The following is a 15,351-nucleotide window of genomic DNA, read 5'->3' on the forward strand; positions in this document are numbered from 1 at the left end:
GCACAATCTAGACGGGGGGAGAGCGAAGGAAGATTTTCCTTGAGACTTCCTATCTTCCATCCACGCATTGACTCTCTTGAGAGCTTTTCTAGTAGCCAGAGAAGTCTTCATTTGAGGAAGGCAGGCGATTTCCTCACCTTGAAGAAGCTAACTGCGACTTTTCGGGAAAGAGGAGCAGAAGGCTGAAATTTATCAGGAAAAAGCTCCTTAAGCATCCTCCAAAACCTGTAGTCGGAGAAAAGACGAAAGAGGGGCTGTTCTTGTTCTGCAGAGTCCGACTCCTGAGACAAGTCAGCCTCTTCGACAGGCAGCGACAGGAGAGTCTTCGGGGCTGAGAAAACAAAGACCTTTGGGTCCAGGCCCCAGAAAGACCTCTTCTCGTTGAAGAAGCAGCCTCAAAATCGAACAACCTCAGGAACGTCCTGCCGGCGTCTGGCGGCGTCCTGAGGCGTCCCTGACGAAGGTCCTGATGGCGTCCTGGTCTTAAGCGTCCTGCTTCAGAAGCAGCCGGCGTCCTGAAAGCGTCCTGTCTCACAAGCTGCCGGCGTCCTGGCGAGGTCCTGACGATCCAGCGAGGTCCCAACTTCTTGACGAGACCAGAAACAGCGTCGTGCAGAGATCGGGAATAAGGTCGAAGCGTCCTGGGGCGTCCTGCGAGCGTCAAAGACGAGCGAAGCAGGAGGAGAGGCAAGAAGAGCGTCTTGGCGCGGAACTCTTACTAGCGGCAAGCCTGGCTGCAAGAGGCGTCCTGATCAACCAGCGAGTCACGGGAGGGCAAGGAGAGCTGATGATCCAAAAACGAAGATGAGGCGACTGTCGAGAACTCGCACTTTCCAGAGACGAACGAAAACGCAAGAAGAGGAGACCTCTTAGATCTTTTAACTGGCAGAATCAAATCACTTGCGGCGCCCTACGAGGCTCCTTTCTCCTTTGCAGCGAGAAGGGAAGCTAACTGCCGCTGCATATCTTGGATAAGACGCTTAAGGAGAGAAGCCCTCTCAGGAGAAGGGCTGCTCTTATGAGAAGAAGAGGGAAGGAGACGTCCTCCTCCTTCTCCACCAGAGCGACAGGGCTCTCTTCTTGGTGCGGCTGGGAGTTCAACAGGTCCTCCTCCGAAGAAATCCTGGTCCTCTTCTGCAAGCGGCAAATCTACCTTACCAGTCGGGAGAAGAAAAAGATGACGAGAAGAGGAGAAACAACGTCCTCTTCAAGGCGGCTCCTCTTGAAAGGCGAAGAGTCCAACCGAGCACCCCAAGTGGAAGGGACGCCTCGGAGGGCAGAAGCAATCTCGACCAGGATCCGTGCAAGACAAGATCCTTGGCAGCCTGGGACAAGGAGATCGAGTCCAACAAGGCCTGGTCCAAAGGGCGCCAGATCAGTGGGGTCCCGTAAACCTCTTCGCGAAAAGGCTTTCAACATGCCCATTCTCTAAGTCCTGGGAGTTCGGCAGAGGTCTCCTACCTAGAGGCATTATAGGGCGATCTGACGCCCCTCCACAACACTGGGGGGATCACTACACTTCACTGCACTTTCCGATCATACCAACACCTTAGACTCCAAAGTCTTGAATGGGGAGTTCAAAAAGACTCTCCTTGAGGGCATTACCTTCATAGTCCATCCACAAATGGACACTCTAGGTTAGAAGGCGACTCTACAGGGGAAAGGAGAAGTCATCTAGTAGAAATCCTGGTTAACTTTCCTAGATAAATTAATCAGAATCAGTTGACTCCCAAGGAGGACACACTCCTGGAGGAAGAAACCTGTCTTCTAAACACTCCTTCAACAACACACACCCTGAAACTAGCAGAACTAGATCCAGACATCTTGTTCAAGGAAAAGCCAAAACCAAAATCAAAACAGTCCAAAGAAGCGTATGCCTATCCACAAATCCAAAGTCAAAAAAAAAAGACAATCAGAATACTTAGTGGAAAAGTTTACGAGGGAAATCCAACGGCGGAGGTATTGACAACAGGTGTTGACAATACGACAGAGAAAATCTGAATAGAAAATGGGAATGGTTCCTGATGCCCGCCTCCCAGGTGGAGCGAATGGGTACTAACCACCTGGCCCATCTCTGGTGTGCCGTAAGTTTTTGAATTTCTGTCGGTCCTTTCGGAGAATACAGCTATATATATATCTGTCAGGTAAGTGTCATGAACAAAAGCTAATTTTTCACAATCCAAAACCACTTGGAGTTCACAAATCAATATAGAGTCTGTTCTGAGAAGATACAAGATGATTCCAGTGTGCATAAATTATTATTCAATCACACTAATGAAATAATGTTGATGAGACTGTTAACCCATTTCATGAAGGTGAATTAAAAACAAAATCAAGCATTAGGAAGCAGACCAAAGTGTTCACAGGATTTTATTACATACAAGTAATTCATATAGCATCACGAATCAGAATGACGCCAAGCTATTTTTCAACAGAAAATGTCCGTACAATACGGAGATTCTTGAATCAGCACTCAACAATATGGGCCTGTAGGGGTGGGGGGGAATGTCCAGAAATAAAATTACACTGTTTTCTTAGGCATGTAATTCAAGAGGATGTGTCCACCGTATCACCCGACAGCAATGCAAATTCAAAACTCTGAACCATCACACAGTGACCCAGTGTATGTTACACCATAAATGCCTGCCAAGATGGTAACACTGTAACCAATAACTAAATGTTACTGCAATAGTTACTAGCAACAACCTACAGTGTACTGCACTAGTTACTAGCAACAATCTCAAATGAATGAAAAATATTGCTAAAGAAAATGCTCCTTATCAGTTGTAGTAATCTAAATTTAATAAAGGACAATTACAGTATAGTAACGTAATATGGATAAACATGGCCACAGCACTGGTGTAAGAAAAGCATCCACCCAGTACTTATCTGAATATAAGAATCACTGATTATGTGGTAAGTATGAGTTCCTACCTGAAAACAAGATACAAAGCCACCTTGAAATGAAACATTTTGCTTCTTTGAATAATAATTCTATAACTTTAATAAATTAAGTGTTGTCTTCATAAATAAATCTTAACTCTAATAGAATCATGTCACACCATACACAGAGAAAGGAATCATAGGTCACTGAGACACTGCCACAAGAAATTATCAAATTTGAAAATGTTTATACGAAAAGATTTGTTTAGCAGTTTACAGATCACTCATTAGTTGCACAGGCAAGACAGGTCCTAGACACTAAGCATAAGCACATATGATCAGCCCCAAATCCCCATTCCTAGCTAACACTGACATTAAGGTTATGTTGCCAATGAAATCTTTCAAGACTTGAGAGGTTGGCAGTTGAGACCACCATACTGTGAACTCTAGGTGAAACCAGCAGATATGACGTTTCTGTAAAATTGTCAAAACTTACACAATAAACTTTAATAAAATCAAGAAGATAGTGAACACTAACATATAAAACCTTACCTGTACGAAGCAAGTAAAGTAAAGGGATCACCATGGTCTGACTCCATATTTTTGACTGCAGCCAAGCACTCTGGGTCCCGATGAGCCCGATTAGTGAAAGGACTCTGCACACTCATGGCAGCTGCCAGAGACAAGACAGGGTCAACCTGACAATGGAAGAGGAATTTAACAAAATAAACTACATCTGTAGAAACATACAAAAATGGAATTTAAAGCAAAAGAGCAATCAAAGTAAAAAAAAATAAACAAACAAAGATCTGGACACTCCATGTACATGCAAAAAATCCTAAACTGAGAACAACTTATAAGACAAGGAGCTATCATAAAAGTAACCATCCCAGCAAGGGAATGGGTATTACAACAAACGTAAATACAGAAAAGATTTGAAAAATTCCGGACCTGCAAAACCTCTTATCTTAATTCTGCTGTACTGTCCAGAATAATGCAGTATTTACAAAGAATATAGGTATCAACTGAAGACTGTTTAGTCGCCCTCTCTTGTGAGTGTCCCTTACTAAAGGATGGCCCTACTCAAGATGTTACATGTCATTAACCGCTTTGGTGTGAGGAAGCAGCTGAAGGAAAAAACCAACTGAAAGGTTTATACTTAGAAAAATAAAATTATTTGGAAATCTGTCTATCCATACAATGTACAATTCTGGGACTGATAAAGTTGATAATAACTAGACACCTTATGATTCCCAGGAGGCTCTTGAGCTTTTGGTACAAGTATCCTGGAAGTTGCTCACCAGTAGTGTAATATACGTGAAGGTTGTGACCACACATAAAATTGTATCACTCATACACACATTGTGATTCCATATTACTTGGAGACTGGATGGCTACCATTGTCATTCATGTAATATTTTATTTTTGTTTGCCACAAGCCTTTTTTCTTTTACAAAGGTGATGCTAAAATGTGTTACTCTTTAGATTTTCAGCAAGTTCCTTTGGAATGAGGTTGCCAACCCCACCAACCTGTCCTGCTGGTGTTAACGAAGCTTATGTGCCAACAACCACAACCTATCTTGATAGTTACCCATCCAGCCACACACTAAACTAACCACTGCTTAACTTCACTATTACACATAAGTCCATATTCATACTGAAGAGGCCAAAAAGGCAATCAATTCCCTAAACTAGTTTCCAGAGATCAAAAGATAGACATAAAAAGTTATTGAGAAAATAAAAACAATCAAGACAAGGGTGCATGGCACTTTGATGTGGCTTACAGCCTTTCTTGCACTTACAAATCAATACACCACTAACAGTCAAAAAGAGGTGTCTATTCCTTTTAGTTTTGCAGTATAAGGAATAAAGACCTGTGGTAGTGGACAGTGAGGCTTTGTGGCACCTCAGCAAAATAGGGATGTGAGCAATACCACATGAGAAATAGTGACCCATAATAAAGGCAAAGAACTAAATGTCGCAGTAGAAGTTCTCATATGAAAAATACAGTACCTCATGATAGCTGCCCAAATCTCCAAATGATATTCTAAATCACTATTAGTACATAGTTTAACCATACCAGTATATCATAAATCATAACTACCACTGTTACAAAAACAAAACACCATTAAGAACAACTGTTTCTAGAAGAAGCGTTTAGGAGGTTGTAGAAATTGAACAAATAAAAAATCCCACAATGGTATAATAACTGATTTGAAATGAGGCACTAATATCATCATACACTGTGGATACAGAAAGCTTTACTGAAAACACTAAATTTTCTGGGAGCATTTGATGAAATCTTTTTATGAGTTGACAATGAAATACTGGATCAGAGACAGTTTTGGTAAATATTAAAAACAATTACATACAGTGTTACTTATGGATTGTGAATCATGGAGCAAAACTGTAGCATGGTATCCACTGTTTAGTGAGTTGGTTCTGTCTGAGCTGTTTCATCCCTAGTTACTTCACCACTTCCCGACTCATTCTAAATCTCTACTAGCCATTTCAGTTTGCATTACAGAAACAGTATCTTGTTAATGAAGCTAACAATCATGCGACTAGTAAAGCAACAGAAGTCGCAAAAGAGTTTCCTTTATATCACAAGACATGATAAGTGGAGGCCCACTGTTCAACAACCAACATGAACTTTCTGTTCCTATTAATTTGAATAACTGTGACTTGACATTAAATGTAAAGCCTTCAGTATGTTATATAGTTTATATATAAATATATAAAAAAATTATGCCTAATCACGTTGAAGGCAATGCTGATGCAAGACACTGACAGGAATGGTGATCATGTTTGAATGATGCTGAGGAGCTTGAATGACGTCAGAGAGGCATTTGCCTGTGGACTACGTTCCTGTATGGCAGAAAACAAGAGGAAAAAGTCTTTCTCTATAAGGAAAATCTCATATGGCAAACAGTAGGAACATAAGTACCAATACCAAGAGAAGTGGGTGGCAAAGGAGGAGCTAGAACTAAAAAACCGTGAAGATATGTCCAAAAGCCTGATAATCTGTGGGACTTCCTGACCCATTGGCAGACACATAAAAAGTGATTCACATAACTGCCAGAAAAGTAATGGACTGCTGCACAAGTGCAAACCTACCTGATCCACAGGAAGTTCTTTTTTCTTCTACAAGTGGATTGTTACAGTAATGTGTTTGTTTGAAAAAAAAAAGCACCTGTTTAAGAAGCATAAATCCAATTAACTTTCTGCAATATATACATTTGACTGTAGTGACTACTGATAACAAGCCTTTGCCCAAGAAGCTCTTGTCACATGACAACTCATTACAAAATACAGTAAGTACTTTATTTCTTTATAAAAGTAAGTAACATTATTTGATTATAATGAACTTAGTAAAGTGCATCCAATGGTATCAGAAGTTATCATTACTACTACTACTACTTCTGCTTTTAAGAAACATGTCTCTTACCTGGTGGAAAAGTGACCCCATAATTAACATCTTGCCTAAGCTGACATCCATGGGGAGCTGTGACAAGAGTTTCCCTATTGTGGTGAGTCCTTCTACATCTGTTAGAGCACCCTGGGCTTTCAAAGCAGTCACAGAATTCTCTAGACTCTCAGGAGCTGGAGGTTCAATGAATGGAAATAATCTAACATCTGGAAGGCCCATTGAGATCATTTGTAATGTAAGAGAATCCAAAGGCACACGTTGAATTTCTGGAGTGCTGTACTGTGCAAAAGAGTTGTATTCCTCTTCGGAATATAATCGGAAACAAGTCCCAGGGCCTGTGCGACCTGCTCGTCCCTTCCTCTGTTCTGCTGAAGCCTGACTGATCCAAAACTCTTTCAGTTTCTGCATTTTTGACAGAGCATCATAACTCATTTCTTTAACTTTCCCCGAGTCTACAACAAATCGGACACCATCAATGGTTACTGATGTTTCAGCAATGTTAGTGGAGACTATGCACTTTCTAACCCCCTCTGGGGCCATGTCAAACACTTTTTCTTGTTCTGTGACAGACAGTGTACTATGCAGTGGAAGGACTATCCACCTGTTGGTCTGTTGTGCATACAGTTTTGCAGCCTCTACAACAGTTGATATTTCACTCATGCCACTTAGAAAGATAAGCATATCTCCTCGTTCATCATCCGGATACTTGTTGTCAATGAGCTGCATAACACGAATGTATGGAGCAGGGTTGATTTTTTCCCTCTTACTTGCCTGTTCCAAAATGGGAATTGGGAAATACTGCAATTTTATTGGATATAACCGTCCTGGGACCTGAATAACAGGAGCCTGGCCCATGAAGTAGTTGCGGAAGAGATCAATATTAATTGTGGCGGACATCAGAACAATCTTGATACTGTCACGCTGCAACAAGAGGCATTTCATGACGCCCAAAAGGAAGTCAGTGTGCAAATGACGTTCGTGAATTTCATCCAAAATTATCACATCATATAAAGACAGGGATGAATCCACTGAGACCTGCCTTAAAAGAAGTCCTTCAGTCAGGAATACAATTTTTGTATGCTCTGTTTTGTGCTTCTCAAATCGTATCTGATAACCTACTTTTGATCCAAATTCATTCAAAGTTTCATAAGCAACCCTCTTTGATAATGAAATGCAAGCAATCCGACGAGGCTGAGTGCAAGCAATGTTTGAAAATCCAGCAGCTAGAAGGTACTGAGGAACTTGAGTGGACTTACCACATCCTGTGTCCCCCGCAATAATTACAACATTGTTCTCTTTGACTGCAGACACAATTTCCTGTTTATATGCAGCAATGGGAAGGTTAGCCTGGGATTCACGTAACTTTCTATACTTCTCAAATCTTTGTTTCTGTATAAAATCTAAGTAAAGAAGAATGATAAACTTGGCTTCTAGGATTTTCTTACGTGACAATCTCTTCTTGCCATCCTCCAAATCTCTTGGAGGAAGTCGTCTTTGCAATTCATCTACATCCTTAAGATTAAGACCAAAATTGATACAGTATCTCTTATTGAATTTCAGAGGAAGCTGATATACAGAGCTAAGCTGACCTTCTTTGGCGTCCCTTCTCTGTTCACCGTGATCTTTACACATGTCCCGAATCTTTTTCTGTTTCTGTAGTCCATGGTACTTTTTCAAGAACTTCCAAAAATCATGATACTCCTCAGTTCCCCTTTTGATAACATCCTCATCCCTGAAAAACATTTGGTTCAGCTCATAACGATGATCTTCCCAATTAAACTTCAGTTCCTCCTCAGAATCTGAGTCACTGCCCTCACTCAAACACCTCATTCTTGATGTTGATGGCTCTGGTTCTTCAATGCCTTCGGAAAAAAAGCCTTTCCCACAATCTTGCTTACTTTCAGCCTCACTTTCATTTTCACTATCACTGCTTACTTTCACAGGGAGCATATGTCTGGTACCAGAATACTGGTTTAGGGAAGGCTTTGATCTGCTAGACTCTATTCTTGATCTATCTCCATCCTGTGGCTCTTTTCTAAGAAATTCATTCTTCCCTTCATTTCTCTTCCTTGAAAATTTGTAAGATGAGTCTGTACCCGAGTCTGAACTTGACTGTGATGATGAATCTGAGTCTGAACTTCTTGACTCCGAACTGGTGTAAGTCTTTCGATGTCTCTTATGCTTTCTCTCATGTGAGGCATGACGTCTCTTGCACTTATTCTTGTGTTTCTCCTTGTGATGATAACTATGTGAATGTCTCCTCTCTGGCGAAGGAGATGGAGATGACGTTCGTTTTCGCTTTTTTTGGCCCATAATGATTGAAAATGTGTACACATGTAGTAGAGGATCACTTAAAAATGTAACACAGTGTGCAGTACTGTAAAATACACTTCAATTTATACACAGCAAGCAGTAGCATACAGTAACTAACATCTAAGGCATAAAAATCACTCCTTGAACTTCCACTCTTGACGACACATTGGGCACTGCTGGTGGAGCTGCTGTGATTGTAACCATTTCATAATGCAATGGATGTGAAAGCAGTGGGAGCACTGACCCCAAACCAGAGGGCAGTCATCACCTGGAAGTCTACAATCTGAACAGCAACCGTCGAAAGGCATGCGACAAATCCCACAACTATCGTCGTTAGCAACCCATCTCCAGGTTGCCACTCCAGTCCAGGATTTTATTTTTACCTTCATTTCCTGCAAATGGAGAGAACTCAAATTAATATTTTTGGCACCCATTATACTCTTTTGTTTGCAATAACTTACAGAAATCCATAAATTTCATAAACAAAATGAAGCATTTCATTGTATATAGAGTACAGTTTTACATACGCCTTAACTGCAGACGCTATTGTTTCTATAAAGGGGACAAGTATTGGATATTGCAATTTAAAGCTAGCTACAGGTACAATTTTGAATCTTGTACAAACACACAGACAAGTGCACTAGTAGAAGCTTTTAATAATGTTTAAAATAATAAGATTGTTTCATCCCAACCTCATTAATCAAGTACAGTACATGCCTTTGGGCCTATTTGTGTTCCAAATTTTCAAAGTCACCAGTCTCCTAAATGCCAGACAGATGAAGGTTGTCCCAACATGTGTACTCCATCTGCTTCCTCAGGTTATGCTTCAATCACTAACCTCGCTTTCTGGACACTTCTTGTGCTGCTAACAGTCCTGATCACTGTTTCCAAGGCGTTTGCTTTGCAGAATTTCGCTATATTATGCCAGTGCTTATCACCAATGAATTTTCCATTTTTTCCATTAATTCCACTTTGTTTCAGACCTTTTTCTCTTAAGTGCACACAATATGTGAAAAGTGTGATTTCTGCATTAAGCAGATGTTACCCAGTTAAGTATCTCCTTTGGATCACCAGTTTTATAAGGCATAGCTAACTTTGAGTAATTACCCTTCTGATCATTCTGAAAATTTTACTCTTTACCAGTAATTACCGGAGTCCAAAAAATAATTTCAGTGTTTTATACATAATTTCACCAGACATTATTTATTACTGGTTTTGTTGAAGGTTACATACATTTTCAGGTAACTAACTAACAAGTAATTATCAAGTAAGCAATTCTTATTGAGTTCTCATTCCCACTAACCACTTTATTTTCCCATTTAATTTACTATATTGCATTAATGAGTAAAATTATGGTTTTGCATCTTTAGTCTGGTTTTTGGGGATTTTTGGTAATTTTGGATAACTTTTGGTACCTGTATTTGTATCACCCTCACAATTACCTTCATTCAGTGTAACTGTCTGGAGTTTCTCTCTCGGCAGTAATGGCTATTTTGTTATCTCTAAGCAGAATATTTTTGGCATTTTCCATTACCACTAGCCAATGAGAAATGTTTTCTCAAACATTTTTATTGCTTGACTAATTCCATGATTAGTGTTACTGTCATAGTTTTAAGATCCTTAAATCTGTAGGGTTGGGTTTTCTTCAGTCAGTCTTTGGTCTGTGATTAGTGTACCTACGCTTGTGCTAACTGTCCAGTTTTGGTTACCAGATTTATTGTTTCACTATATGAAAAAAAACAATATAGCAGTGAATATCCAGGATGATACTTATTTAAATCATGTAAGTTGATCTTTTGCACTTTAACTACTGTTGTACTAAACAGATCCCAGTACTACTGTACAAACTAAATATCAGGATTCAGAATTGAAATTTGTTTTTTCTGATATTTTTTATGTGTTTAGAGTAATTCCAATATTCACTTCACTGCAATTGCTTCAGAATTTCACAGACCCCCTACTTCTAACAACTTGCATTTGCAACTATGGAAAAACCTGGTCTAAGCACTTCTATGTAAAAGGTGCCCCAGCAAGGGGACTTCCTCAGCAAGGCAGGATCTTTCATCCTAGCCTAGCTTGCTTAGGTTAGGAAAGCTTAAGTTAGGATGTAAAAATTCCAGTAAATACCACTGCCATAAATTTTTCTAAGTCTTTGTGGCTCCCCATAAAAGCTAGGTAGGACCAGGCACCTAGGTTAGTTACCTATGTTGAGATGTGTTCTTGTTATCATCAAAAACCCATTTCCCTTGTTTGTTTTGGGGTTTTACTGTGTGGAGATTCACCAACACCTTGCCACTGAGTATGCTTCCCTGTTATTTCTCACAGAGTATTACCAACACCCCACACCTCTCCCATTTTTTTAATACCTAAATTTAGGGGGAGGGGTTTACCCAAGTATTTCATGGTAAACATAAATTCTTGGGTATTCATCTAGTAATTTCAAAATAAATTAATATTTTTTATTTGTACAACTGAATCATGAAAATAAGGAACGTGATGAATATATAAATAAAGACAATACCACAAAGTAAAGTGAAACAACAGAGTTGTGCTAGGCCTTTTGACTTACTGTCCTTTACTTAGCAGACAGCCAAGTAAAGGACAGTAAGTCGAAAGGCCTAGTACCAATCCGCTGTTTCACTTTCCTTCATGGTAATTGCCTTTAATTTCATATTTATATTCTATACTATATCTGCCTGCCACCTTTACCTCCGGATTCTGCTCTGTTCTTAAGCCTCCTTAAAGCTTGGTATGAAAAGCATCTTCAGATATATTGCATTTACTGTTACCATGATATTTATTAGCTGCTACAGATTTGACTTGATTCTTTGTTTATGTTTTAACATTCATGTGAGTGGGGCTTCCAATCAGATTTTTATCAGCCTAGTACAGAACATTGGCTAGCATATTTTGAATGTCTTTGCTATTTTTGCCTGAAAAGATGGGTTATTTGGTTCCAATTTTCACCAATTAAGTGTAGTTCTGGAATTCAGGCATTGTTTAATACAACCAGATTCAGTTCACAGCCATGGTTCCTACAGCACACACACACACATGTAACTCTTGTTTCTTAGCTTATCAGTATTACCAAATTTTGCAAGAAATTTTTTAGTGTGTGTTTTAAACATTCCTGATATTCATTTCCGTAGAAAATTGGGAGTTTTTAAAGATATTGAGTCATCTTATATTTTATAGCTTTGGGGGACCATACTGGAAAACTGGGGGAAAATATAAAATGAGTGAAATGCAGATATGTATTTTAACATCACCATGATAATTCTGCAAGATCTGAATCTCATTAATATCAGGTTTAGTGAATGTTTTCAAAGCGACACCATGCACCAGTTAAATAAGTCCAGGTGATATAGGTTACGGTAGGCATAGATTATGCCAGATGAGGACCTGGTGTCCTAAGTTAGGTTAGGTCAAGTGTGGTTGGATTTGATCACAACCCTATTCACTTTAGCCAACATTAAAAGAATTAGTAATAACAATGCATATAAGCATTAAAATCTTTAGTTAAAACACAACTGAATACCAGCATGAAAGGAGCTTGTACCATTTCTTGCAATGAACATAAGTGTAACCTATTACTTACATTAGCTTACATCCTAACCTAGCCTGCCTTAAACACGCTCAGAACACGTACATTGGCCTACATCTTAGCCTATCCTAGCCTACCTTACACATGCTTACAACACCTACACTGGCTTACGTCGTCGATTGTGAAAACCTCAGACCCCATTGCCTTTATTTTCTCTTGAAGAGTAATTACCTCCCCCTCTTCTTCTCATCAACAGCAAAAGGCTTAGACAGGGATTTTGTAGCCAAGATAGATGTCTATGTTTCCAAACACAAAGGAGGGTATAAAAAAAACTGAGATAACACAAAAGACTTCAGCATAACCTGTCATTGTTCACACTAAGCAACTGTATGGTAGACTGAGAGAAAAACACTGCTGCTAATCAGGATTTGGGAAAAAAATACTTAAAATTTTGGTATAAGCTATGAGTGTACTCTCGCTAGCCTACTGTTATTGTAAAATCATATAGTGGAGTGGTCTATTCTAACTTGGGGATCATCTGTATTCATTTGAATTTACAGTATCCTAAGTTGGGTTAGTGACAGGGTCCAGAAGAGGCAAAGCCCCAACGCCAGGCAAGGACCAAGCACTCTAGGTTAGGCAACTAGACCAATGGATAAATGTAAAGGAGACAGTTTATTAATACAAATTTTTGGCTAAACTATGCAAAATGGTGTGTATAATGCAGTATAGGTGAGATCTGAGAAATCTACTGAAATAATGAGAAATTTGCTGTCTTTTATTTATGATCATCCCTGAGGGGCTGGAACTCAACAAGGAGGAAGCTCTGCAGGGTGCTGTGTTCAATAGCAGCCCCTACAAATAACATAGGCAAAAGATGGCAAATTTCACCCTTCACTCTGTACAGACACAAACACCCTTTCTGTAGACATCAGTCAAAAATTATATTACTAAACAATATCCTTGTGTGGTTGTCTCAATTACATTAACCATTTTGTGTCTTCCACCTGCCCAAAAAATTCCTTTCCCACTGTGATCCCTTATAACTATAGGATATAGGCTAAAGAGGGTTAAATACCACTAAAACTACTACAATATGATAATCTGCTACTAAAATGAAGTATCTGAAACATTCAAAACACAAATACACAATCGCATATCCTAAAACACAAGACAATTATACTACACTGGATACTTTCAACTATGGAATGCAATTGTGACCTAAATTAAAATTTCGGTAATTCTAAGTCGGCTGTCCATGTGAGCCAGACTATGGCAATTGACGTTTTCTATGTTATTTTACTTCCTTTAGAGGAATTTAAAGTAATATTTTGTCGGTCGGCTGTAACTAAGCTGTCATTGACCTAAACGTGGGTAGGTCTAAGCCGGCATTCCGCTACAAGCCCCCCACCTCCATAGCTAATACGGCAAAAATTTAACCAGTAAACTCCCTAAAAATACCAACCTAACGTACCCTAGAGGTGTTTACTGGTTACAATTTTGCCATATTAGTTATGGAGGGGAGGTGGGGGCTTGTTATGAATGCCGGCTTTCACCAAGGTTTGTTACTTCAATTACGAATTAAAGGACAAAATATGACTTTAAATTCTTGTAAAGCAAGTAAAATAACAAAAAAACGCCAATTGCCACAGTCTAGCTCACCGGACAGTAAAACTGAAAGTTTGTTACTTGAATTAAAGGACTAGGCTTAGCTAAAACTTGAAGAGCCGACAGTAAAACTGAAGACTACCTTAGCCTGATTCCTGGCAGTCGCCAACTGGAATATTTACATTTTATTGATGATTTGGATTCGGTCTATGTTTAGGCTATGTCTTTTGTTTATTTTTATGATATTTACCATCTTTTGTTTGTGTTTTGACTTTCATCCCAAAGGGAATGGTACTAAACATGGCATCTATTTTGTATGTAAACTGGTAGTAAAGAATCATGGGCACGTTAGTAGACTAGTCTTCAGTTTTACCGAGCCAACATTAAAATTCAAAGGACCAAAGCTTCAGTAGGCCTATAGGCTACTAGCCTCCACATCCATGGTAGCCATCTCGCGTAACTTATCTGGCCTAGCCTACCCTTAGAAGCACTAACAGCACAAGCAAGTTATGGTGATTATGAACAACTATGACCAAAGTTAAGCCTTTCTGTTAAGACCAGGCTCGTCTCAGATGTAGCATAAGCTAAACATACCCTACTGTGACTGTCTTCCTCAAACTGAAGATCAATTAACAGGTATTTTTTACCTTATATACGTCAACGCATAATATGCTGGTACAGAAATTACTGACGGTTACTTCTGCAGAATGGTATATCAAAATGTTTTAAATTGCAAACGTCCTCAAACACACAAACGCCCTCTAAACCTTTTGTTTACATCACGTCACAGGATTGGGTGAGTTTCTTTAGTTCAATTTTGGGTAGGTTACGTTCATTTTATTTTTCCAATTTGAACTTCAAGAAGAAGCAAAAGATATCGGGAAAAACGAGAACTATTTGAACAGAAAGGATTTATTTTCTAATTTGATTCATATCCACGCAAAATATCACTGCCTACATGACGCCATAAGGCCAGCTTAACCGACAATAATTTGTCACCCTATATCATACGTTTAGATGACAACGAGTCTGTCCGCTGCTGTTGATTTTGAAGCATAATTTCATAGAAAATATACCATGTTTGTCTATTTACATAAATGTAATAATATGATCCATGTCAGACGCAAACTTGAAATAATAGAAAAAGTCGTATAAGTAATTCTGTTTGTCATATTCTAATAATTTTGTATGACAGGATACTGATTAGGTAAATCAGAAGCCGAAGACGAAGTAACTGGAGAAAAAATAAACTTTAGCTTTACTGCTTTTTCTGTTGTATGGGGTAGATATCAATTGTTTTTGACTAAACACTGCCTGACATCGCTTAGACCCCGGTAGCGTATGCACTATATCAATTATCTACTAAATACTAGGCACCAAGTGCAAATATAACCAGGCTTTACTAGATTTCCTTAAGAAAAAAAAAGTCAACAGGTGACTTCACTATGAAATCAGAAATAATTGACAACACACTTTTCTTCCATTTAGATTAAACCTGCCAAATGCTTACACTCATTTCTATATATACTAGGGAGAAAATGTCTTTATGGTTAAAGCCATACTTTGGCAAAAT

The 15,351-nt window shown here is 39.1% G+C and overlaps 1 protein-coding gene across 1 annotated transcript in view; it reads right to left on the reverse strand.

The window, feature by feature from the left end:
* LOC136829481 (probable ATP-dependent RNA helicase DHX34) overlaps positions 1-14,784 on the reverse strand; it is a 37,882-nt gene extending 23,098 nt beyond the window's left edge. Inside the window, exons 1-3 of the mRNA XM_067088224.1 lie at positions 14,426-14,784; positions 6,332-9,018; positions 3,436-3,581 (exon numbers count right to left, since the gene is read on the reverse strand). Of these exons, the coding sequence (XP_066944325.1) occupies positions 3,436-3,581; positions 6,332-8,626 (2,441 nt within the window). The 5' untranslated portion in view covers positions 8,627-9,018; positions 14,426-14,784. The remainder of the gene's footprint in view (positions 1-3,435; positions 3,582-6,331; positions 9,019-14,425) is intronic.
* Positions 14,785-15,351: the final 567 nt, after the last annotated feature.

This window comes from Macrobrachium rosenbergii, chromosome 44 (assembly GCF_040412425.1).
Source record: "Macrobrachium rosenbergii isolate ZJJX-2024 chromosome 44, ASM4041242v1, whole genome shotgun sequence".
Classification (NCBI taxonomy): domain Eukaryota; kingdom Metazoa; phylum Arthropoda; class Malacostraca; order Decapoda; family Palaemonidae; genus Macrobrachium; species Macrobrachium rosenbergii.